At 50.9% G+C, this 25,012-nt stretch overlaps 9 protein-coding genes across 9 annotated transcripts; 6 read left to right on the top strand and 3 right to left on the bottom strand.

Annotated features, from left to right (window-relative positions):
* Nucleotides 1-1,169: 1,169 nt before the first annotated feature.
* TRIVIDRAFT_209285 (uncharacterized protein) lies at nucleotides 1,170-2,930 on the top strand (the record flags this gene model as incomplete). The annotated part of the gene is made up of 3 exons (XM_014101624.1): nucleotides 1,170-1,335; nucleotides 1,699-2,197; nucleotides 2,273-2,930. The coding sequence occupies 3 exons, from the start codon at nucleotides 1,170-1,172 to the stop codon at nucleotides 2,877-2,879; spliced, it is 1,272 nt and encodes a 423-aa protein (XP_013957099.1).
* Nucleotides 2,931-3,087: 157 nt separating this feature from the next.
* TRIVIDRAFT_191524 (uncharacterized protein) lies at nucleotides 3,088-4,610 on the bottom strand (the record flags this gene model as incomplete). Its single annotated transcript, XM_014101623.1, has 2 exons — nucleotides 3,088-4,332; nucleotides 4,398-4,610. 2 exons carry the CDS (start codon nucleotides 4,608-4,610, stop codon nucleotides 3,088-3,090), a joined length of 1,458 nt encoding a protein of 485 aa, XP_013957098.1.
* Nucleotides 4,611-9,461: 4,851 nt separating this feature from the next.
* Nucleotides 9,462-11,423, top strand: TRIVIDRAFT_1824 (uncharacterized protein; the record flags this gene model as incomplete). The annotated part of the gene is made up of 1 exon (XM_014100848.1): nucleotides 9,462-11,423. A coding segment is annotated over one exon (1,962 nt), but the record flags the coding sequence as incomplete, so codon positions are not given.
* Nucleotides 11,424-12,040: 617 nt separating this feature from the next.
* Nucleotides 12,041-13,225, bottom strand: TRIVIDRAFT_53888 (uncharacterized protein; the record flags this gene model as incomplete). Its single annotated transcript, XM_014101622.1, has 1 exon — nucleotides 12,041-13,225. The coding sequence occupies one exon, from the start codon at nucleotides 13,223-13,225 to the stop codon at nucleotides 12,041-12,043; it is 1,185 nt and encodes a 394-aa protein (XP_013957097.1).
* A 967-nt stretch (nucleotides 13,226-14,192) lies between these two features.
* On the top strand, nucleotides 14,193-15,820 carry TRIVIDRAFT_191521 (uncharacterized protein; the record flags this gene model as incomplete). The annotated part of the gene is made up of 3 exons (XM_014101621.1): nucleotides 14,193-14,252; nucleotides 14,337-15,017; nucleotides 15,080-15,820. 3 exons carry the CDS (start codon nucleotides 14,193-14,195, stop codon nucleotides 15,818-15,820), a joined length of 1,482 nt encoding a protein of 493 aa, XP_013957096.1.
* A 609-nt stretch (nucleotides 15,821-16,429) lies between these two features.
* TRIVIDRAFT_222146 (uncharacterized protein) lies at nucleotides 16,430-17,947 on the top strand (the record flags this gene model as incomplete). The annotated part of the gene is made up of 3 exons (XM_014101620.1): nucleotides 16,430-17,052; nucleotides 17,109-17,785; nucleotides 17,853-17,947. 3 exons carry the CDS (start codon nucleotides 16,430-16,432, stop codon nucleotides 17,945-17,947), a joined length of 1,395 nt encoding a protein of 464 aa, XP_013957095.1.
* Nucleotides 17,948-18,022: 75 nt separating this feature from the next.
* On the bottom strand, nucleotides 18,023-19,020 carry TRIVIDRAFT_71124 (uncharacterized protein; the record flags this gene model as incomplete). Its single annotated transcript, XM_014101619.1, has 2 exons — nucleotides 18,023-18,332; nucleotides 18,402-19,020. The coding sequence occupies 2 exons, from the start codon at nucleotides 19,018-19,020 to the stop codon at nucleotides 18,187-18,189; spliced, it is 765 nt and encodes a 254-aa protein (XP_013957094.1).
* A 1,069-nt stretch (nucleotides 19,021-20,089) lies between these two features.
* TRIVIDRAFT_180114 (uncharacterized protein) lies at nucleotides 20,090-23,853 on the top strand (the record flags this gene model as incomplete). The annotated part of the gene is made up of 1 exon (XM_014101618.1): nucleotides 20,090-23,853. One exon carries the CDS (start codon nucleotides 20,206-20,208, stop codon nucleotides 23,635-23,637), a length of 3,432 nt encoding a protein of 1,143 aa, XP_013957093.1.
* Nucleotides 23,854-24,182: 329 nt separating this feature from the next.
* TRIVIDRAFT_28838 (uncharacterized protein) lies at nucleotides 24,183-24,773 on the top strand (the record flags this gene model as incomplete). Its single annotated transcript, XM_014101617.1, has 1 exon — nucleotides 24,183-24,773. One exon carries the CDS (start codon nucleotides 24,183-24,185, stop codon nucleotides 24,771-24,773), a length of 591 nt encoding a protein of 196 aa, XP_013957092.1.
* Between the last annotated feature and the right edge of the window lie 239 nt (nucleotides 24,774-25,012).

Here is a 25,012-nt window from a genome sequence, read left to right as displayed (position 1 = left end):
TGGGGCGACTGTGATTATTTCACTTCAATCTTTACTATCATTTTTTGTCGCAATATGAGAAACGAGGTATCACCTGGAATTAATTCGTGGGAGTTTCTTTGGGTGCATGTTGCACTCTCCGATGCATCTCAACTCATTGTCATGAAGGAATAAATTCATCTCATTAGCCCTTATCGATTAGAGCAAACCATCTCACCGGCTGCGTCTTTTCAATTCAATCTCATGCATTTCATCTCGTTATATGATTTTCGATGTGTAGCGGTGATTCCATGAAAGAAACACATGACGAAAATAAATGCCATGATTGTTGAAGTATTTACTCGGCTCACCATCAATTGAGTGAGAATTCTCATGAAATGGCACCGAGTTGGCGCAAGACCCACAGAAACTTATCTCAGCGGCAATAACCATGACATTGCCACCCACACGGTTAATTCTAAGTTTATTGCAGCCCACAAGCGGATCGACACTCGTAAAATGTGGAAATACCACGCAATTTCAACTGCTTATTTCTCGTTACATACCCACCCAACAAAGTGTCAATTGTGCTGTCAAATATCACATTTGCAGGGTAACCATACAATCTGCCGCATCGCACCCTTGCCCGGGATTTGCTGCCCGAAATGGTAAAATATCGATTAAGCTAAACTCCATAATCGAGATCCAAGCCTAAAAATACGAGCCCACTGAATTTTGCAAGCGCTTACACGGAGATGGGAAGGGATCCTTTGAGAAATGGGCAGCAAAGATGGCATCTCTTTTTTTTCGTTGGATCTCTAACACTTTGAATTATGCGATCCTTCGAAGCGACTCGGGTGCAGAATTGATAAGGGATGCACGTGTCGTTATCGCGTAGCTGAGGGCGGTGTCGCTTATCGCATCGTAGGTAGGCGAGGAGCCGGAGAAGAGAGAAAGAGAGGGCCGGAGATATTCGCACAATCCACTCTCTCGCCGTACAGCAGACGATTCATCAATTGATCCATCGTGTTATTTCCACCGCTTCCGTTGCAGGCGCAAACTAACACGTAAGCAACCGTCCATCATTCATCACCCGTCTTTCGATTCTGACCAAGCAAGGCAAACTGCTCTCTGTCGCTCTCCTCTTTATAGGCAGACTTGACTGCGGATACGGGACGCCACATGAACGACGGTTCCGCGCCTTAGCCGAGATGGCCGATCAAAAGGACTTTGCACTAGACGCAATAGGCCAAACGGGATCGAAGACAAGATTGCGGCTCCCCCTGCTGGCCAATCCCGTGGCCGTCGATGCTCGCCAATCTGGGGTCTTGGCTCGGCGAATCCTCCATGCGCAGCTAGTCGGACCACAGACCATCTGTGAGCGCGGAATACGGATCGCTCGGCAGGCAACGTGCGTGCTGTTGGCCCCGTTTGGGATCACGCATGCCTCTCTTAGGGAATCAGTCAATGCTGTGTATCCACTGGCGATGGGGCTTCGTTTTTCAGCCGGTCCAGTTTGGGTTACGGGCCAAGGCAGACTGCAGACTAAAGGGCGCGCGACTGGCAGATGAGCCGAGCCCGTGTTGGCTGCGGCTCTGCAGCATTTTGATGTCTCAGCCCGGGCTTTATTCTTCATATTGCCGGCATTCCCCTTGGTTCTGTTGTTTCTTTCTCCATTGTACTCGTACATTGTGCTCGTGCAGGAGAATCAAAAGCCACAACTCACAATGTTGCATCTAGCATTGCTTCCTCTCCTCTCTACGGCGGCTTTTGCTGCTTCTGACGACTTCAAGCTGACCAGCACTGGATGTGCCGATGCGTCTGGCTTCAGCAGTTGCCAAAAGCAGGCAAACGACCAGCTGAGCACTTGTATCGCCCAAGCCGACAAGGACAACAGCCAAACAGAGATTCTGGCCTGTGGCTGTCAGAACTATGTCGACAACTACAACTGCTACTCAGCCTTCTGCTGGAACCGAGTCTGGGAGTGCGAGTACCAGAATTACATTGTCGAATATTTCCTCAACTGCCCCATAGCCAAGCTGCCTGTGCCCTACTTCCCGACACCCAACAATGTTCCTAATGCGTGTTCATGCAACCTGGGCAAGGTCTTCTTCGGTTACCAAGATGCCATCCAGGAGACGCTAACATGCTCAAACAATGCAAACTCGGGTGATGCCATGAGCAACCTTCAGCAGATTCAGGGGTGCGACTGCTGCGAGATTAGCGGTGCCATATCAACGTAAGTCTTTGGGTTCTTAATCTTGCATTTGGTCTTTTGCTTTGTATTTGTACTGCAATACTAATCAAGCATCAGCTTCTTGAACATCTGCCCCGATACCGATCCCGCCCTCCTTGGCCTCTCAAATGTCAATCAGCTTGAATCGCAGCTCAACACACCGTTTGATTCATGCGGCTCTTACTTGGATAAATACGACTGTATCTCCGTCCTGGGATACTCTATCGATGGAGTCAGCACGTTCTACAAGCCCACCAACCTTCCCGCCACTGGAACAAAGACGCTCAGCAATGTTGCTGGAACCGTGACCGCGCCTGCCAGTGGAACAGTCTTCACTTACACCAACGGCGGCGACGGAGTTGTTTATACCATTACCGCTGCGGGCGTCAAGGGATCTAGTGGTGGTTCAGGTTCAGGCTCTGGCTCTGGTTCAGGCTCTGGTTCAGGCTCTGGTTCAGGCTCTGGTTCAGGATCGGGATCAGGATCGGGATCAGGCTCTGGCGACTCTCAAACTACGGGCTCTGGCAATGGAGCCGCATCGACCGGAAGCTCTGCACAAGACAGCACCGCGGCTGCGGCGAGCCCAACCAAGACTGGATCTGGCAAGAATGGTGCCGGAGTGGTTGGTGCAAGCCTCTACTTGGTAGCAGCGGCGATGGCCATGCCTATCCTTGCTTGTTTTTAGACGTTAAATAGATATACAATAGATCCGATAATCAATAATTTACAACGCTTCACTTTACAGCAAGAGTTTACGTACGACACTTTGATATCAAGCCGACAACGTGCAAAATAAACTAATAACTATTAAGTAACTCTACCAAAAATAAGGATTATCATGCGTTCAAGCGAAACATTCTATCAAACCGGGTCTTCTGGAATCTCTACAAAATCTATGCGTACTTCTCCAACTGCTCCAGCATTGTGGGCCAGATGTAACCTGGGAAATCAGCATTCAGCCAAAAGTTGCCCTCCAAATCTCTTCCCATTATAACAACAACATGTGTGGAAATGCCAGCCCTCTCGATACTCTGCGAATGGTAAAACACAGGGTGGCCTTGCTTCCCATCAGGGCGATCCTTTTCCGCTCTCTTGACAATCGCTGGGCTAAAGTCTACCTTTTCGAGAAAGGCAGCCTTGCTCCAATTGGAAAATACGAGAAAGGCCATGTTGCTTTCTCCAAACATGGGAGGGTTCCCGGTGGCCATCATGGATTTGTATGCCAGCGCGGCCACGGCTTTCATTTGCTCCTCGGTGACTTGCGTTTGGAGAGCCTTTCGACTCTCGAGCGCTAATTCGCCGATGCTCTTGTCTACTGCTTCCTGGCTGTTGTAATGGACAAAGGCTGCTGCCGGTGCATTGCAGACATAAGCGGCGTCTTGCTGAAAGACTGACTTGACACGGGTGCGAGGGTCAACTGCCTGCAGAGCTGTAATCGGGCGGCCGGGAGATAAGTTATGGCCCACCGTCTTTGTGGCCAGTGCTACAATGATGTCGTTTTCACTGATGAATGTAGCTGAGCCTGTTGCTGATTTCGGGATCTGATCTTTGGCCGTCTGAACAAGTGTATCCATTGTCTTCTTCGGGATGCAAACGAGTTTGGATTCGATAGGGCCGTTCCACCACGACTCGAAAATGAGCCGCAGTCCAAACACAGCAAGTCCCAAGCCCGAGAGCTGTTTATCGGCTAGGACGAATTTCTCAGTTGGCTGAGCCTTGTAAAGACCTGCCATGGTGTCCTCAAAAAAGCCCTTGAATGGAGGTACGGCCTCGGGCTTGCCGGCTAAAACGAGCTGCCATGCGTTGATGACGGCCATGAGGCCGGCGAGATCACTGATGGCGTGATTGAAACTGATGGAAACCAAAGTTGCATCCGTGAAGTTGACGACATGGAGACTGTATAGCGGATGATCTGAATAAAAGTAGTCATCGATGCATTTGGGTGCTCCCGGTCCTTGGCCCAGCGACTGGAAGTTTCGCGCGCTTGGAAATGTCGATACTTTGTCTGAAGCACGCGGCAGCTTGGATGCTTCAGGATGTTCCGAAATGCGCATGTCGAAGCTCTCCTTTGTAAAGTGGAGCGGCGGCCGGTCCTCTGTGAAGGGACACGGGATGTGAATCTCAGCCGACCCATCGGGCTGGAACTCGAGTCAGCCAAAACTGTCTTGATGCCCATTGAGCTTGAACACGCCATTTGACTTACTCTGCGCCGAAGTCTCCCGCCCAGCTTCCGCCAGCCCTCCATCTGGAAGAGCTCTGACAGCGAACTGCCCAGCTTATCCGCGTCCAGCACCTCGTTGAACTTCAGGGTCCACATGAGCGTGCAGCCCCGTAGCATCGTCGTATCGTCGAACAAGTGCAGGGGCGCGATCTCGTCTGTCGGCACGATTGCCGGCGGAGATCTCTTGGGCGCCATGCCGAGGAGCTGGTACAGATACGAGGCCATGGCCAATGGACGCTTGAAACGAGGCTGGACTTTTTCAATTGGATGTTTTTGTTTTTGTGAAGTTGGGATGAGTTGAGTTGCCTTCGTCTGACAGCTTCAGCCACTCAGCCCCCTGGTGAGCCTGTTGTGCTGATTGAGCTTTTCCTGATTTAGGTTGACGCCACCGCTTTGTGAGCGCGGAAGCTAATTAGTGTGGCGTGGGGGTTAGTTTTGGAGGAGTTTGTGATAAGTTTGTTTCGAAGGGGATTGAGGACGTGTTTGTGATGGTAATGGCTTGTTTTTTCGTGGAATCTGTCAGCTTTTTAACTCACATGTTGTCGCTTGAATTTGATGTCCTGCCAGTACATTTCAAGAATGCAGAAGTATGAAGTTTGTCTTATTAAAAAACGCTTGGTAACCAAAGCTCACCTAGAATTATTGATAATACCATCCTTAGAATTTTGTGTATAAAGGCAAATCGTCACTCGCTGGATCGTAAACCTGGTTTCGCACATGTGTGATGAATTTTGAAGCCCCTATTTTAGTGATTAATTATCAGGCCTTCTTGAGCGATGCCTAAAGATGATCAAAGTGATGGTATCATTTATCCCTAGTCTCTTAGCCGCACTGCTTCTGAAAGTTCAAAGATGCAACACATCACATTTCCCATCACATTCTTGAGTCACATCTTCTCCTTCCCAAAATTATATCATCACCAAAAAAAGGGCGGCTGAGCTAGCCCTAATTCATGTGTTCGACATTTTTTGTACTCAAGCTCGTACCTTCGCCGCCTTCTGATTCTGCCACTTGCCCTCATCACCTTTCCCCCGCTCGCTTCTTCGACTCACCCATCTTTTCATCACACAAAATCAAAAAAATAGTCGACAGAAAGGATTTTGGCTGAATCAAAGGCAAAACACTCGGTCCATCAATTGACGATGGAAGAAACAAAAATCACCGGAGATGCCTTTGACATTGTCATCGGAACGGAGAAAACATTACCAGGTCTGTGGCTGCGCTCGAATCCGCGAAACAAGGCAATTGCTACAGCTTCAGCCAGGACAAAGCACGCTTGAATTGTTTTGTTCAGCAATGAAACGCGGATGTCTCTGCTGTTCAATCTTGTCGCAGCGGTGGAGAAGAGTCTGCTCAGTGAATCGCCCGATGCAAAGAGATCTATCCACATATCTTCAGATGGCTAATTGACTATACAGTAGAGATATCATTTCAATGACTCCGTGACTCAAACTGGATATTCACCCTGCCAGACCGCTGGCAAGAGGCAAGAATCGCAGATGGATGTATCTTCCACTGTACAGCATGCGGAAAGAAATCTCCCTCAGTCGCGACACTTCATCGGACAAATACCTCTCGTGGGCCAAAGCACAGCTGGACAAATGCACCAAAGACCAAGATTGATGTACAGCCGACAACAATGACTTGCTACCCACGCGGCTGATTGATGTACAGCCACTGGGACCAGGCGGTGAGTGGTTCTTCTCAAGAGAAGGGATATTCCAGCTGGCTCAGCGTACGCGGCTCTGAGTCACTACTGACCCAATGGTAGGATCAAGATCCAATGCTGAACAGTATCTAGCAACTTTGTCTCACAGCTCCATCAAATCCCGTGATCTTCATTGTCGCGGACATTCCAGGATGCTGTCGATTTCACCCGCAGACTCGACCAGCGTTACATGTGGATTGATTGCATCTGCATCATACAAGAAGATAAGCACAACTGGCAAAAAGAGGCGCCGCATATGTTCGACGTCTATCATAATGCTCGGCTGACGCTTGCAGCTCATTACGCAAGGACCAGCCTCGAAGGGCTATACTCGAAGCACACGTCTGAAAGACAGACACACATAACTCTCCCTCGAAAAGTAGCAACTGAACTGATGAGAAGAGACAGTGGCAGCATAGAAGTGGGGCCAATCGAATGATTGGACTGCAAATGGACCCGATATGTCCCTTTCGCGGTAATGCAGAAGACAATTCCAAGCTGCTTAGCTTCGAAGTTCCCTTGAAAGGTAGCAAGCGAGATCACTACGGTTGTGGGCTTCTATTTACCAGAGTTTGGACTTTTCAAGAACGTCTTGTATGTATCACCCCGTGTGCTGATATTTATAGCAATTGATCTTGTATTAGAATGCAACTCGGTGTTAACATGCAAATGCAGAAGGAATGCCATGGATAGTTCAATCAAATCAGATTACAACAAGGCACTCGAAGGTTCAACCTCCAAGTTTTAAAGGGGGGGGGGCAGGCCATATCTAGAGAAGATTTGTGGTGGAGTCTCGTTGAGCAATACTCGCAGCTCGGCATCACGAATGCTACTGACAAGCTGCCCGCTGTCGCCGCCATTGCCCAACAATTATTATATGCGGCTTCGTGGCAGGACAAGACGTATTATACGCGTTTCTGGTACGGCTCGCTCTTTCAAGGCATGCTGTGGGTATCTGACATTCAAGATTATCAACCTCGAGTAGCCCGACCGAAGAATCACATCCCAAAGGACCGAGTGGTGGCCAACTCCAACTTGGTCATGGGCTTCTGTTCAGAATCCTGTCAAGTTCATCGGGTCTAAGTACGATATGAAGCCAAATGTGAAGCCGGTGGCTGAACTCATTGACCTCAAGTGCCACAATGCCGGTGGCGAAGCTTTTATGCGACCAGCCAAGTCTACCTGCTTCCTTACACTGAGTGGCAAGACAGTCCATGCACAACTCCAAAAGACTCTAGGGGGAGAAGGCAAGTCCTATTTACATTGCGACTAGGAGGAATAAGTCGAGGCAGTGCCGTCGCCTACAAGCAAAAACTAAATGAAAGCAAAACCTTGACGGCATAGTAGGAGCTGACGGAAATCGCAGATCTAACATACAAAAAAGACATAACCATCCACGAGACGGACCGCATCAGACAATTTTCATGATGCTCAAGGGGAAGGGCCATGATGATGATCGTCGATACAAGCGGCTTGGTCTTGTTATCCAAGAGATCGTCGCAAAGAGGATGGCTGATGGTAAGAAGGAATATGAAGTCAGATGGCTAGGATATCCAGACACCACATGTGAACCGGAAGCATCCTTGAGACTGAAAGTACCACGGATGTTGCAAGACTTCCTCGCCCGCCAGTGAGAACAACGGAGCTCTCATGGCGTCAGCCTTATGCCGTTACGCCAGCCGCCGACTGCCAACCTGCAGACTGTATTTGTTGCTAGCCGACTGACGGTCGTCGGCCAACAGACCTTGCTTCTTATTTACTTTGCTTGCTTTTCCCCCACTTGCATTTCAGATTTTCTTGTGATACCCTTTTTTTCTTTTCTTTCATTTTGTCTCTCTTTCTTCTTTCTATGCTCTCCCCCTTCATCAGCTTAGGTATGCTGATTCTGTCCCAGACCAGTTGCGTTAAACTACACCCATCACCACGCCAGAGATACTCACAAAGACCTGACCTCGCCAAACTTCGGTTAAAGTGTCGTGTCATCCTGACGAGAATTTTGTCAAGGCTTTTCGCGAGGCGGCTTTGAAACGGCAGAAGACGAATTATGCCATTGTTAGTTTCATTTTGAGGTTTCTTACCAAAATACTATGGTGAGTCTTTATCTATGGCTGGGTTATTACAGATTTCAGAGCAACATTGATGTCATCCATTGCCCCTGAAAACCATGACCTTAGCTCAATCTCATCCGGCAACTTTTTTATCTGCATCTATCTGCCGAAAAGCACAGTTGGATTGATCTTTCTGGCTGTAGCGATATACTGATTCTGCCGCCTTTGGTCAGTTTGCCTTGCTGGTTTCTTTCATAAATGGAAAATATCTGATTTTTGAATCAGATTTCTCAGGTCTCCTCGTTCTCCCTCATTTCGGAGACGTATATGCTGTCCATTCTGCTGTTTGATAACCCGGCCCTTCAGAAGCTTCTGCTCCGAGTATTTGATCTAAGAGGCTTGAATCTCTCATTTCTGTTTTCTCGGATTCGTTCCTCCAGCTTTCTGATCTGAGCCTCCAGTGTTGCTGAGTCGAATAGATGTTCCGGGCTTGGGCTGTAGCCTGGAATAACCAACTCGTCATAGGGCACAAGCTCGATATTGAACTCCATTGTTACTAAGCCAGGATTAAGCCGAGCTGAGCAGAGGGTTGGGAGGACCTTTTAGTAAGTACTCTCGAGCTACCATATTGTGTATGTTCCAAGCTGAAGTGAATAGAGGTCATGGCTGAGGCATTGCAGAGCTGAGAGCGATAGTGGCGTCTGCCATCGATCAAGACGTGAGCTTAATTCCACCCAACGACTATTTTCTCTAGGCTGTCTTCTAAAAAAAGCTCAGCTGGGTCGATCATTCTGGCAATGGCGTTTTTAGACTTAACATTGCGGGAAACCCACCCGCCACTCGTCTCCCTGCGCCATGTCAGTACCCAGAACTGCATTCCTAATAGCCGCCAATGAGGCTTCAATGCAAAAGAGGCGCCTTTGAATTTCACATTTTCACTGCAGCTGAAGAAAATACAAACGAAATGACGTCGAGGTGTTGAAGAAACCCGATGTTTGCACATATTCCGACTCTGTGTACCTGCCAAGCCGATCGACTGACCAAGATCGATCTATATAAGGATGCCAAGAGGTCAATAAATGGGGCTGGATCGTAAAACAATGCAACCTTGGCAGGCCCAGAAGATCGAAAGAGAGACAGATCCACATCTTTCATCTAATCAATCAGTGTTTACCGTATTCAGCCATGTCTCGAAAGCTCCTCAGCCCATTGCTGCTCCTCTTGAGCTGCAGCAAAATCGCAGCTCAGGCTCCTCCAAGTGGTCCCACTGGCCAAACACCGCCAGCAGGATGTTCAGCTCGAACTCTACATGTCAATGACCCTCCTTATGATGACTACTTTTACTCAGACTGCCACGTCGATGCCCAAGCCGTCGTCACCAGCCCCCTCTCGGACAGCAATCTATCCATCATTGGCCCTAGATTCATCGTCGCTTGGCCGGCTGGTAATAGTGGCATCTGCACATACTTCCAACCACAGAATGGCAAAAACGGCACACTCGCTATTGAGCTTGTCAATTCTACATTAGGGACTCCATTAGGCCCCATCAACAGCAGAATAAGAGGGTCTCCTAACCCCGTTGTCGGTGTCGAGGGCGTGCTCTCATTCAATAACTCGGCTGAGCTTTCTCTCGCCATCTTGGGCAGCATAAACAACATACTCGACTTCATAGAGGGAGGAAGTACTCTCACTCCCGTTATTCAACGTGGCATCAATGTCACTAGATTTCAGAACAATGGTGCTCAAATATCGCGGCTATGGCTAGACAATGTCACGACTTCGACGCTCACACTCGTGCCTTGGAACAATAACGATGCCCGGGTCCGAATTAACGGCACAAAGCTAAAATTCGGCTCCGGCTTCTACCACTTCTCAGCCTCATACAATTACCCTCAACTCAAGCAATTGTCACCAAGTCAGACGCTGAACAACCAGTCCCAAAGCCTTGTCCAGCAACAGCCCGCGACGGTCGGATCCCTCTCCTTCTTGTCATACTCTGAGAAACTCATTGCAGGAGGATGGGGGTCTTTCATATACTCTGGCCGTGACAGTCTCCTCACAGGACTCCTGCTTTCAAATGTCCTGAGCACCGATGCTATGGAGACTGTCATCGGAGCTGCGCTTGAACGAATCAACCGCACAGACGGGTCTGTTTGCCACGAAGAACAAATTGGCGACTATGCGACACTTGTGAATATGCAAAACGGCCTCACGTCCACGGCTCCTTCGTGCACATATGAAATGATTGACACGGATTACTTTCTTCTTATTCTGCTGGAGCGATACTTTGGCACGGCCAAGCCGGAGCGAATCCAATCGCTGCTACAGACAAAAGCTGGCAGCGTTAATCCCAATAACAAGAATCTGACCTGGGGTGATCTGAGTTACACCACTGCGAGCAAAATCATGAACGCTACGGCGCCATTTGAGCAAGCCCAAACAGTCAAAAACCTCATCGCCTTCAAGCCAGGCGAAAACGTAGGCCAATGGCGCGACTCTAAATATGGAAACGCCAACGGCCGCATTCCATTCGACGTCAACACCGCTCTAGCACCAGCTGCTTTGTATGCAATTTCCAAATTGGCAAACATGTCTGGTATATATCCCAACAACTCTGAAACCAGCGACTGGGTCGCAATCGCTGCACGAAGGGCAAAAGTGTGGGAAGACAATACGCTGCCGTTCTTCCAGCATAGCATTACGACTGACACGGCCGTGTCGCGGCTGGAGCAGTATACGCACCAGAGCACATTCTACAAGGGCCCGACTCATGGCGATTCGGTGACCAAGTTTTCAAGCAATGGCACAATCATAGACTATGGATTATCCATCCATAGCGTCGATACACCAGACATCATCCCAATCTCTCACACAGACTCTGCATGCCGCCATTATCTACTCAACTCGACAAACGATGAACAGCTCACGACGTTTATAAACGCCACTGCAAACGCAATCCTGCGTCCGTTCCCTGCCGGTCTGTCCACTCCACTCGGTCTTGTTGTTGCAAATCCGTCTCTGTCCAACGATAGCACCCTCTTTAAAAACTTTACAAACGCTGCCTACCACGGCACTGTCGTGTGCGGCTGGCAACTAGCGTTTGCAGCAAGGGGTTTGGAGAAGCAACTCGGGCGATGTAATGCGACGGACGGGACGACGCCTCCCGCGTTCTGCAATGACGAGAGTGTATATAACGCGTTGAGAGATGCGTACAACAAACTGTGGGATCAAATCGAACAAAACGAATCGCGGCTCGAATCCGAAGTGTGGAGCTGGCAATGGCACAACGGCAAGAATGGAACGCAGAAAGGCTACGAGGCCGCTGCTCTTGGAGGATTTAACCCTCCGCCCGGTGTAGCCGGCACGACTGAGAGCAATGCGCGACAGTTATGGAGCTTGGCCTTTTTATCTGTGAAGAGGAATAAGAGTTTCAGTTCGGTAAGTGAGCAAGCGAGTCCCCCGAAATGAAATATTTGCTAATCAGTGAGAAAAAAAATAGAAGACGTGAAAAAAAGTAATGAAGAAAAGAAGAAAAAGGCCGCACAACATTTCCCATGGTATACAAAAAGCTGAACAGATCTTTCATGATTTCGCAATCTGATGCCGAATGATTCTAGTTACTCCAACCGATGCTGTCGTTCTGTTTATGAAATGACGCGGAGATTCCAGATCTCTGTATTCGTTCTCTTGGGCTTCCAACTCCAGGCTGACTTGTGCCGTCTCGGGTCCGACTTGCGACATGATATGATGAGAAAAAAAAGGAGAAAAAAAACTGAGTGATGTATGCCCAAACCATTCCTTGCCCTATCCTTGCCGTTATCTTTGTCCATATTCCGCCTCTTTTCGTCTTGAAACTGGGCTCAATGCCTTCAATTCCGTCTGCTGCTGCGATGCCGCCGCTCGCGCTGATGCAATGGTGTTGACGTTCGCCTTTTATCCTTATCTTTATCCTTGTCCGAGTCCTCTCGAAGGCTGATCTCGGATGATGCAATTGAGGGGTTCACCAGGGTACTGCTCCCGTCATCGTCTTCATGAGGGGGCATAGGTGTTGCCTCAATCTCGAATGGAATCTGGCTGTATCCGAGAGCTCTAGGCTCGCGCAACTTGGGCGGCTTCTCTCCCAATCCAATCTTTGACACGGCCCACGTCAACCAGCCCTGGTTTGGCGGAACCCACTGGCCAATGTTGAGGGTATAATGTCTCTGGTCGTCGGGCAGATTCAGCCAGACAAATTCCCTGTTGCTGTTGATGCGGCCCTCCATGACAAAGTCGCCAATCTCCTCGGGAATCTTGAGGGCTTCGGCAATGAGGATAGGTTGATATGCCGGGACCAGGAGATGCAGCCGCGTTGGGCGCATGGAACGTCCTCGCCGGCGTGCCTTGTACTCCATCTCTGTGATGCGCCGCCTCGCTGCGAGCATAAAGACGAATACTGAGTCAATTTGGTTTGTGTAACCGCAGAACCTCGTACCCAGCGGCTTCTCCTCCAGCAGGTGGAAGAACTTGGGATACCAGTCGTCATCCGGGTGCCATAGGAAGAACCAGTGATTTACCGATGCGTCGTCCGACGTTTGCGTGAGCCGCTCCCGAATCATGCTGTGTACGTAGTCGGGAAACTCCTTTTGCGCGAGAAGAGCTGTCTGCGCTGCGAGGCTGACGGAAATGTCTTGCAGCTTGGCGGCGATGAGCTGCAGCGCCTGGATTCCCTGGTACGTCTGGACCATGTTCATCCCGATCCTGACCGTCGTCGCAATCATGCTAAAATACGCAAAGATTCTGGCGCTGTCGCACATGGACTGGCCCATGACCTGCATGGCGGGGATGAACCTGTTGAGGCCGTCGGCCATCTGGTTCGCCCTGGGGGCGAAGTCGTTGACCCTGCCGGCCAGCTCATTCGCCTTGGACAGCGTGTCGCCAATCTTGATGAGTCCATGGCCGGCCTCGATGGTCTTGACGATGGGGGCCGCATTGGCAAAGAGCTTGGCGGCTGCTCTGATGGCGCCGCTCTTGACCTTCTTGTCCTTGAACACTATGGAGAGGAGGTTGTCGCCCATGGTGATGTGACCGATATTTTGGGCGCCTTGTGAGATGTACGGTGTGTGTGTGTGTATGAAAGAGAAGGCAGATCCAGGGGTACCGCGGGAGTGCGAATGCAGCGCAATGAGGAGAAAAGGAACGGCTGCAAGCTCCGTAATCGCGGGGGATGGAGCAAAGTGTGAGTCGCAAACAGTCAGTCATACACGCATCACGTCGTGAGATTGAGCTTCGCGGCCCAAAAAGCGTGCAAGAGATGCATCTGACCGTTGCCGCTCCACTTTTGCTCCCTTGCCCATTAGCTCGTCCTAGACAGCACCAGCCCTGTCGGTTCCAGTGACGTGGCAGAGCAACCCATGCCGTGGTTTATCGTCCTTTCGAGTGGAGGCTTTGGCTTGGAGAACTGGAGCTCGTCCCGCGGCCTCTCATTGGAGGATTGCCAACTGTCGGTCTGCAGCTCAAAGAGGCAAATCAGGGTCAGGGGGTGAGCATGAGAAGCTTGCCGTGAAGCTGTTGGGCCGTATCCGGTTCGGGGCTAGAAACATAAGGGCTGATTAATGATGTCTAGCAGCACGAGACTAAAGTGAGGCGAGGCGAGGCACACCGGGATTCTCCTGAAGATCCCTGGGAATTGTGTGCCTGGCGAGAGCCGGAATATCTTCGGGGCCGGGTGTTCATTCTCTCTCTCTGTCTCTGTGTAAGAGCAGCTGAGCCATCTCTGAACATTTGGTATATTTTAACCTGCTTACGTGTCACCGCATGGTAAAGTGTTCGCACGCCCGACTTTGCCTTTCCGTATCGCATCGCCATGTTGAAGAGCTGCACCAAAAATATGTATGATTGGAGGGGGGCGGAATATCCTCGGGCCTAGTGTTTTAGCATCGAAACTGCTCCCATATGTTAGTGCAAAACGCGTACAAATGAAAGTGAGTTGATCGAGACTCATGATACCAAATCGCGTCTCATGACTTAAACACAGTCGCCATCATGGTCAATGTCGCCGGGCGAAGTAGAGGCTGCGCGACATGTCGGAAGCGCAGAGTAAAGGTGCGCCTGTTACTTGTTTGAATCATCATACTCATAAGCTTCAGTCCCGATAACTCACTCACACCCATCCCTTTGTCCAAATAGTGCGATGAGTCTCTTCCAGAGTGTCTGCGATGCCTCAACATGGGCTTGAAATGTCCCGGAGCCCGCACAGACGCCTTCTTCGTCCATGCCGTCCCCGACGCTCCGTTGCGTGATTCGCCGGCTGCTCTTACGGTCGTCAAGCTGAAGCATGAGCCATCGCCACAAATCGGTGCCATCAATCTTCATCTCTCGCAGCTGCCAGGGATACAGCCGTCTCCAACAGGGGCCTTTGACCAGCTCTTTGTCTCCCACTTCATCGACTGCTTCTTCGGATCCGTAAGGCCAGCTCTGCCTATACCCGGTGGGACTTCGAGGATTTGGTTGCACGAACTCCCTGATTTCCTCGCCTCTTCCTCTCCTTCTCCCGTTCAGAGCTCTATCCGGGCCGCATCGATGCTCAGCTATGGCACCGCCGTCGGAGATGCGTCTATCAAGACAGAGGCTTGCAGATGGTACATGAGGGCGCTGCAGAGCCTGCGACTTCTGATGGGCTCATCTTCTCCAGAAACCTCTGTGTGTGCAGCCGTCATGCTCACGCACTTTGAGACATTGGCGGGTACTAGTCCCAGGGCATGGATCAAGCACATCAAAGGCGCGGCTTCGTTGCTGGAAGCGCAGGGACCAGAACGCTGCCAAAGAGGGTTTTTGCATCAGATATTCAGCCATCTGCGTCTCCAGACGGTGCGTCTCCTTTCTCCCATGATGAGACGAGAAACAATGCTAATACTTTTTCTCTGGGACAGTTTGTGGCGTCAATGGCTGAGAATGAGCTTCATCCCTTTGCCTCGCCAGAGTGGACCACAATTCCTTTCGAGATTCATCCAAAGCTGATTTTTGACAAGCTTGTTGACATTCTCTTTGCCGTCCAGAGATGCTTGTCAGTCGCAAGCCGTCTAATCACATCTACAGCGGACAAAGCACACCAGCTGCAGCATAAATTGGACATTCTCATCCAGGATGCACGGCTTCAAATGCGCCAATGGCAACTAGAGGGACTCTTATACGCCTCTGCGGGGGGGAAACAAGAACACCGGGAGATGCCAGCTTCTATAGATGAAGCCCATCTTGATGCATCTTCCGATCCACACCACTTTATGCTGTCATATAATGATGTTCCATCAGCAGCCTTGGTCACGCTGTACGATACAGCCAACATCATTGTGCTGCGCCTATTATTTCTGGTTTCCACCACGGCAGCCTCGTATAGCTCGCGTATCCAACACCACGTGCAGTCAATCTTATCCGCACACGCCATGGCAAATGCAGCATCCAGCTCTGTGCCTGGCCGCAGCTCCATCATGATGGTCCAGCAGTTGAAGACTGTTGCCCTGTGGAGTCCCTCTTCAGATCAAAGGGCAGTGGCCGTCGAGATACTGCAGGGACAAACCGCTCAAAACAGAGGCTTTGCAGACATTTCAGCGCCGTCTCACGAATATTTTGCCGACGTGGCGGCTCATATTCCCGCCAATTACTCCGTCGATTGAAAGGCTATGAGAGACGCATCAGCTGCCACGTAACGAAATCGCACAGCTACACGAGACCGAGCTCCTTTGATTCGTACCAGCTCAATGGATCCGTGAACTATCAACTAGCCGCCGTGCAATTTCTCCGAGGATGACGTTGAGAGGCTCAATCTTCGGTATCTGGAAAGGCACTGCCACCTCGAAGTGGCTTGTCTATCGCAACACTAGCCAAGTTGGTAAAATCAGGCAATCAGGGTCACCTCCTTCATCCTCTCTGTTGCCGCTTGACTTGAGAAACCGGCACAGCCAAATTGCCTGGACCAAAACTCAATGCTTGATTAGGTGGGCCTTGTGGTGGATCCCTGGCCTATGCGCATCGATGCCGAAGTCTTTCCTAACTCTGTTAGGTTAGCTTTGCGATTTAGCGGCTCCACTGACCATGAAGCTCTCCCGAGATGCTGATGATGCGGCTTCGATGGATTGAAAAGGTGGACTGAAGAAGATGGTGTTGTTATTTGCACCAAAAGGGGATGTATATATATATCTCTCCTGCATCAACATCCCAATGGCCGTCACTATTCATCACCAATCACACAATTTGAGCACTTACACCTTGACACCTCGTTAGCCATGAAGATTGCCATCATTGGCGCTGGCATTGCCGGATGCGCAGTCTATCTCGAGCTGAAAAAACATCTCCCCAAAACCGAAGAGCACGAAATCACAATCTATGAGGCCTACGACACAGGCAAAGACGTCACGTCAGAAGATCGAGAAGAAGGACCCACACATTCATCCACGCTCATCGTCGGCGGCGGCGTGGGCATCGCACCCAACGGTCTCAGTGTGCTTCAGCGCCTCGACGAATCTCTTCTCCGAGATGTGACTCGCAACGGATATGTGATTGCACGATCCAACATGAAGAATAAGAATGGGAGCGTGCTCATGTCCATTGACGCCAGCGTCCTCGCTCCGGCTGAGCCAGGCAGTCCGTCGAAGAAGCTCAACATGGTGGCATGTAGCCGTCACGCACTCTGGAGATGCCTGCGTACCCGCATTCCGGACGCGGCCATAGTGAATAAGCGGGTGTTGCAAGTTGTGGCCAACTCAGAGGGGAGAAACGTTGTCCAATTCGTCGACGGAAGCGATCCCGTAGAGGCAGATCTTGTGATTGGCGCCGACGGCGTCAAATCAATTGCCAAGAGAGCTCTGTTTCCAGAGACTACAGAGGATCTATATCCTCCCCATTATGAGTAAGTAGCAAACACACATATTCCGACATCTCGTGCTAACTGTCTTGTGTTCAAAGAGGGCTGGTCGGTATTGGAGGCTTCGTCCCGGCGGCAGGCTTGGAAGAATTCGTAGAAAAGGGATCCATGAACTTTATCTTTGGAGGCAACGGCTTCTTTGGCTACTTCTTCCCCAACAGCCACTCCGCGGATCCCAACCGCGAATCCCCTTACGTCGTGTCTGAACCTGGCGAGAGTCTGGCTTGGTGGTCCACATACGAGATCAAAGAGTGCCCGGATCGCAACACCCTCGACATGGATGACGTTTCCAACCGGCTGCGTGAGAGACATGCCCAGTGGAAAGATCCAGTCATCCAGCGAGTCATCAAATCCGCTCGAGTTTCAAACATGTATCCCACCTGGACGTCGCCACCGCTGCCGACGTGGGAGCGCGATGGAGTTGTCCTGATTGGAGACGCAGCTCATGCTCTCCCTTCAAGCTCCGGACAGGGCGTGTCGCAGGCACTGGAAGACTGCGAATCCTTTGTGCTGTTCCTGGCTCATCAACTAGGCCGAACAGACCCAAGCAGCTCTGTCACTGAGAAACAAACCGTCACCAAGGCCGCGAGGCAGTACATCGACCTCCGGAAACCACGCGTCACGGAAATACTGGAAAACGCGCAGAGGATTCAGAACACTAAGCGCGATATGGGCATCATCCGGGAGTATGCAATGTACTCATTCTTTAAACTTCTTGGTAGGTGACACTCCGTAGCTTTGTGTATGCAGTGTTGTGTTGAGTGGACCGCTTACAATCATCGCAGGCTTCTTCCCCAGCATGGCAGCGAAACCGTCGCGCAAAGTGTTCGAGTACAATGTTGCCGAGCACGCTGCCCAGGTAATAGCTAGCGACAGTTAGCATCGTCGGAAGTATCCATTTTCTCCGACAGACAGCACGACATAATTCTGGTGTTTCGAGTCCTTCGGCTCTGGACTGTGTATAATAGCATTTGAAGATTTGAAAGCGTTGCATAGTTGTATCATTTAAAAATCCTCCACTTTCTTCAACCGATTTGCCCGTAAAAAAGGAAATTCGTAAAAAAAAAAACATTGCAAAGAATAAAGCGCTGCAAACTCCACGCCACACCATATCACCGTTTAAAAGACAAGCTTGCCAGGCTGCTTGTCAAACGGAGTGTCCTCTTCAATCTCGTCATCATCGCACCAAAGCTTAATCGCGACCACTTGGCCGTCCTTTTCAGCCAGGGCGATGGCAGGTGGCCCGCCGATACTGTCTTGGCCAACTAATCGACGGGAAATCTAGTCAGCACTTGCTCTTGGTCATCATCATCATCCTTGAAATGAAAACTTACAATGGAGTCCTCCAAAAGTGAAGCCATAGTTTCTCATACGATCTTCCGCGTTCATGGGATTGTCGTTGAGTGTAATCATCTCGAGATATCCGTCATACCCATCATCTTCGGTAAATTCACCTTCCGTTACGACGGCTGCTGCTTCGCTTGTGAGATATGTCGTGGAAATGACATTGAAAACCCCGCCATCGTCGTAATAAGTCCCGCCGTGCTTCCACGCCACACCATCATCCCACCCGACAGCATCGTCAAACTGGTCTTTGAACATTTGCTCCCAGGCCTGCCACTCGTCAAGCGAGACGGCAAAATCGAGCTCGGTGTTCTCGTCCAAGTCTGCCACCCACCGAAGACACGCTTCCATGTCGGCATTTCCCAGCTCCGCTCCGGGAATATTCCTGACTTCTGCCTTCCAGATGCCGGGCTTGCAGTTTGAGATGCCAGAATGCTGGTACGTCAAGTGTTCCCACTCCTGGCATTGCCCCGTCATGGCAAACGCGATGCCATCTGGTGGGTTGGCAGGGACGACAACATAGCGCGGGCAGAGGCTCAGAAGACTGGCGAGACGATCACCCTCTTCAAATTCGGCAAAGTCTTCGTCAAACTCTTCAGCGTCACTCATTATGGCTGCAGAGAGTGGGTTATGATTCAAGAGGAGTTGGTTCCGAGTTTGCTGTCAGATTGGAGACAACAGTTGGATTTTGGAGCGAGTCGAAAAAGCCCGGCAATGGCGGACACTCAACCCTTTTTAACTCGTGCTCTCCACGCATCAGCAGCAACGGGAGCTTGTATGTCCATCGTCGTCTACTGCGTCGGCCATTGCCTAAATGGTCCACCACCCAAGTGGACAAAAATTGGTCAGCGCGAATACGACCGAGAATGAACTAAATGAATTTATCCCGGACGAACCATTTGACGGGCGTGGGGTCAAGACCATGTGTAAGCAGGGGAGACCCCCAATTGCTGGTCGTATTATTGCCAAAAGAGGCGCTGTTTCAAGTGGAAATGGTTGGATATTAGTTTGTGAAAAAGACCCGTCCAGATGTTCTCAGCGGAGCTTTCGAGGCGGGTCATCCGGTTGAGTCGGCCGAGGGTTTTGTGCGGGAATAAAGATCGCGAAGAAGAGGTGCCGTCAAGTGTCAATTGATGTTCTGTGGAAAAGAAGATGACAGTTGGTGTATTCGGTAAGCAGAGTTTTGGTGCCAGGAATTCTCAATGGCTCTCAATGGCTCTCAATTGGCTGATCAAACGATGATGTCGTCATCAAATTTGGTTCCTTCCTGAATCTCTTCAGCTGTTGGGGGTCTAGGGTAGGGAATCAACCCGTCATATGGCATCATAGACAAAGCGGCGTGAGAAATAATAGACAACACAGCGATGAAAATGCACGCAACCAAGATTGTGCAAAGAATCAATCCATGAATTAATTGATTGATCGATTAATTGATTGGCTTCCCATGCGAGATTTTAATTTCGGTTGAAGATCAATCGCTGTCAAGTGCTGGTGAATCCGGTCCATTTAGCGGACTTCTGCCTAAGGCTGCCTGTTTGAATCCGCACCTCAGTGAATTAGTAGCCTTGCATCAACACCATTCAACCCACAGCATCTGCAATATAATTGGAAGGTTCATTTTTTTTTTTTTTTTTGGATACGAGGCACAAGGTATTTACAATTGGATCTACCTGACACTTGATGACTCAAGGCTAAGCCCGGATCTCCAACAGCCGATACCCCCGTCAATCTCATCCGTCAACAGCGCCATCCTCTTGGATTCTCACGGCATCTTTCACTCCTTGGTCATGAGCCATGCGAAGAACGCTGCGGTGGATGCTCCTCAGCGACATCCACTTCAGGCATCCTGACCGGGACCGAATATGGCACACGGCAAAGTGGATTGTCGCCGAGGCAGAGAGAAACAAGGTCAGGCGGGTGGTGATATGCGGCGATCTGCTGACGAGCCGTGCGATGCAGTTGACACACGTCTTGTCTGCCTGCTACCGCTTCATTGGCCTCCTCAGCGACGTTGTGCCGCGAATTCACGTCGTCCTGGGCAACCATGACCTCGCCTACCGCCGTGACTATCAGACCACGGCCCTCGACGCTCTCAACATTAGGCGCTTGGCCCCCTATGTATCGGTGCATAGCAGCATTGCTCACCACGAATGGGACGGCCGGCATGTCTTGATACTGCCGTTTCGGGAGGACCAGAACGAGTTGGCTGAGGCTGTGGATGCTCTGGACCCCTACGAGGCAAGCAAGACGGTTGCCTTTGCCCACCTCGCAATCAACAGAGCCATCACGCAGAGGTATGTAGTTGGTGCTGGCGTCGACAACCTCCGTGCGAGGAGCTCCATCACGTATCGAGGCTTGATGGGCCCGGATCGGTTCGCCTCGCTCGCCCGAACCTTTACAGGGCACTTTCACAGCCATCAAACCATCCGCAACAACGTTGACCTGCGAGGCAGCATCACGTACCTGGGCTCACCCTTGCAGCTGAGCTGGGCCGACCTTTACGACGAGCAGCGGGGGGTCGTCTTGTTCGATCCGGAAACTCTTGAGCACGAAATGCTCATCAATCCGCATGCTGTTGGCTACACAACGGTTGACTTGAAGCAAGTACTTGACGGCCAAGTGGATGAGAGCGTCGTGGCGGACAAGCATGTCATGCTTATTGGCAAACTTGGCCACCTAAACTACGTCACAGCTCGTGATAAGCTTCTCTCGCAGTTAAACGTGCGGAGCGTGCGTACGTGGACTCCCACGGGGTTTACACTGAACGCCGACCACACATCGTTTGGAGGCCTCGGCGCATCCGTACCTGAGAGTGATGCCGCTGTCCAGCTCTTGGAGAGACCTGCTGGGGATGGGACGGGCCCAGATACTACGGGCGATGGCTTTTTGAGTTCTGATGCTGATGCCGATCCTTGGGCAGCAAAACTCGATCTCGCTGAAGAGGCTCGCAAATATGTCGAGTCGCTTCAGCTGGATGAGACTCTTCTCTCGAGACGTAACGAGTTGGTGCGGGTTGGCCAGCGAATGATTCAAATTTCCCGAGAGATGGCAGACCAGGATAGCGAGGCCGAGCATAACCACCGAGACTTTCTCGACCCATCATCTCAAGTTGTCGGCACAAAGACCGCCACAGAGCTGGCTGGACCGTCGACACATGTTTTCGTAGCCGAGCCTCGCAAACTCACAATCAGCAACTTCCTTGGCGTGCAAGGAACCATCACTATCGACTTTCAAAAGGACCTTCCGCGCGGATTGGCCTTTCTGGTGGGTGAAAACGGCTCCGGCAAAAGCACCCTCGTCGAGGCCATAGTCTGGTGCCAGTTCGGGCGATGCATTCGTAGCGGATTGCTTGTTGACGATGTCGTCAATGACAATGTGGGCAAGAACTGCTCCGTCATCCTGGAGTTTGCCAACGGATACACCATCGCGCGGCATCGCAAGCACAAGAGCCAAAACAACCGCGTTGTTGTCTCACTACATGGCGAGCCGCAACCGCAATTCGAGCGCCCAAGCCCGCGCATGACGCAGGGGGCCATCAATGAGCTGCTTGGCACTGATTACGAAACGTATGTTAGGACGGTCGTGTTGAGCCACGAGAGCGCGGAGAGCTTTCTTAACTCTGCGCCGCCGCAACGGCGTGGCCTGATCGAGGCATCGCTCGGGTTGTCGATGCTGGATCAGTGTGGCCAGGTGTCAAAGTTGCTTCTCAAGGATATCGACAGGAATATGAACGAGGTGGAAGGCAAGTTGGAAGGCTTGCTCCGGCCTATGGAACATATCCAACGGCGGCTCACCGATCTGGACAAGAAACGGAACCGACACGAAAAGGAGGCAGAAGAGGCTGTTGCATCCTTGAAGGCGGCTGTTGAAGAGCATGCAACTATCGAGTTACAAGTGAATAGACAAGAACCTTCCAGTGAAAGCAGCACATCATTCAGATACCAACACGCCGAGATTTCGACATTGCAGGATCAACTTTACCTTGAACAAGAGAATTTGCAACGGCTAGACAGATCGTTTGCCCAATTAAAGGAACAAAAGCGTGCCGAGCCGGTGTCATGGCTTGCCCGGCTGCAGCAACAAATAAGCCAAAGGCTTGGAGTTATGGCTGCGACTCACGCCGTAGGTCTAGGTAAACTCGTACACGCGGCGAAAATGTTCATCTTCCGCTTGCGGTTGATGGCTGTTATGGCCCTCTTGCGCGTATCTGGGATCCCAAGTGACGGTTCTGAGGGAGTCATCGCCCCGAATCATATCCAAAAGGCAGCCATCAGTAGTCTCCGCGAAGACATTGAGAGCAGCACATCGCGGCTCAAGAGCCTGAAGCACGAAGCTGATAGAATCATTGCACTAGAAGATGTTGCCATCAACAACGCCGTAATGATCAAGAAGCAGCTCACGCGAGTTATACAGGCTCAAAAGACATACGAGGCCCTAGAGCACCAGGTCTCTCTCAAACGGAGCGAAGCAGCCACGTACACGAGCTTTGTCAAAGACGAGCAGTCGTCTCTGCACTCGCTTCGCTCAGAACACGACGCGCTGGCCGCCAGACTGAAAGAGCTCGCCGCCGATCGTGAGCTGTTTGACTTTTGGTCCTCTGCCCTGACGAAACGCACTCCTCGCGCCTCTTCGTCTTCTTCTGCCAGATCCACGGCAAAGGCAACGGTCAACTTCCGCGACCATGTCCTCGGAAAGGCACTGTCAGAGCTTAACGCGCTCCTTGCGCAAGTCCTCGCAATGCTGTACGATGATACACGCCACGCGCGCGACATGGCAACGGGAATGCTGCGTTCGTTGTTCGAATCTGACTCTGTCGACGCTACTATCGATCCATCGCTCTCTTCCTCGGGACCAGTTCTTGATCGCACCCTTGCTGTTCACCCCTCACTCGCCTACGGCAAACGCTCGGGTGGTGAGCGCAAACGTGTCGATCTTGCACTCTACTTTGCTCTGCTGCAGCTGACATGGGCTAGAAGTGCTCATCGAGCGCACTATCTTCTTGTCGATGAGGTGTTTGACAGTCTAGACGAGGCGGGCCAAGCGGCTGTAGTTCGATGGTGCGGACTCATGTCGCAGACGGTTGGTTGGGTTCTGGTGATTACGCATAGTCGATTCTTGGTTGAGCGTGATGTTGGGGACGATGCGGACAAGCTCATGGTTGTGAGGGCGAAGATGGGAGAGAAGGGGACGGAGCTGGCTGTGGATGGACGGAGGATTGGAATTTAAGATGAGAAATGAGAGGTTGTATGCTGTCCATGAAAGGAGCTGTGTCTTTTGAACCTTGGAGATTCAGGCCATATTACTGGCAGAAGCACAGAAAGCATGACAAGCTTATCAAGGTTCCAAGACCAAGCTTTGTGTACATATATACAACTAGGTACCTGACCTATCGGCTTAGCCGCCGAATCGCAAAGTGCAAGCTCAAAATGTATGGGGTATCACAAGGCCCACAGAGCCAGTCATCGTCCAACAGGTGCAACCACGCTGGCAATGTAAAGTTACGTGTACTCTCTACCTCCCAACCGCCGGTTTGTTGTACAACTGCCTGCCAACTGCAAAACCAGCACAACAGCCAACCTCAACCTTTTCTGCAGCATGAGCTGGCCGACATGAGTCACATGACTTGACAAGTATCTGCTGAATTAGAAAGTTCGCTCATCTTTTCAGTCCTCACCCTGCTTCAACCATCTATACCAACCTCACATCGCATCATCGCCTCACATCGCAACCACCACATGCTCTTGCGCCATCGCCTCTCGTCCAAAACAATCATGGCACCACTAAAGGACATCACATCTCTACCCGTGGCAAAATCCATCAACTCACAACTCCTCAACAGCTCAGCCGCCGAGTTTCGCAAGTCCCAGCCCTCCACCTCCGGCCAACCGTACGACAAAATCGTCGTTGGAGCAGCCATTCTCCAGTACGCATCCGACTCGGCCCCAAAGATGCCCCAGATTCTTCTCCTCAAAAGGACGTCTCATGAAGCCTATTTCCCAAACGTCTTTGAGCTGCCTAGCGGGAAAGTCGACCCAGACGACCCAACCCTCAAGCATGCCCTTTTCCGCGAGGTAAATGAGGAGACGGGGCTGGGTGTTGCTGAGATTCTTGCCGAGTTGAAGCCGATGATTTATACGACTGAAAAGACTGTTACGGGTGCTACTGGAGAGAAGGATGTTATTTCCAAGAGTGCTATTCAGCTCAATTATGTCGTTTTGGTGTCTCCTGGCGACGTGAAGCTTAACGCTGATGAGCATTCCGAAAGCTGTTGGGCCAGTGAGGGAGAGTTGGATATGCTGGACATTACAGATGCGATGAGAGTAGTGATTCGGGAAGCATTCCAGTGGGCTTCAAGCCAGTGATCTACGGGTGCCGCAGTCAAGCGGTACATTATGATGCATGAAATACAACGTTTCCGGACCGTGGGTTTCTTTCATGTCACAAAGAATGACAAAGCTGTGTGAGAGGCAAACAGACCCTGAGAGACTTACGAATTTTAGCCTTCCTGTAGCATCTACTCTAGATAACAAATTGCTGCTTCAGCCCAGTCGCGTAGAACATGCCCTCAACCTACCCCTCATTGTCTGTGCTCTCCATCTTT

Source organism: Trichoderma virens, assembly GCF_000170995.1.
Source record: "Trichoderma virens Gv29-8 chromosome Unknown TRIVIscaffold_6, whole genome shotgun sequence".
Lineage (NCBI taxonomy): Eukaryota > Fungi > Ascomycota > Sordariomycetes > Hypocreales > Hypocreaceae > Trichoderma > Trichoderma virens.
The sequence above is the reverse complement of the archived record's forward strand: the minus strand, read 5'-3'. Positions and strand labels throughout refer to the sequence as shown.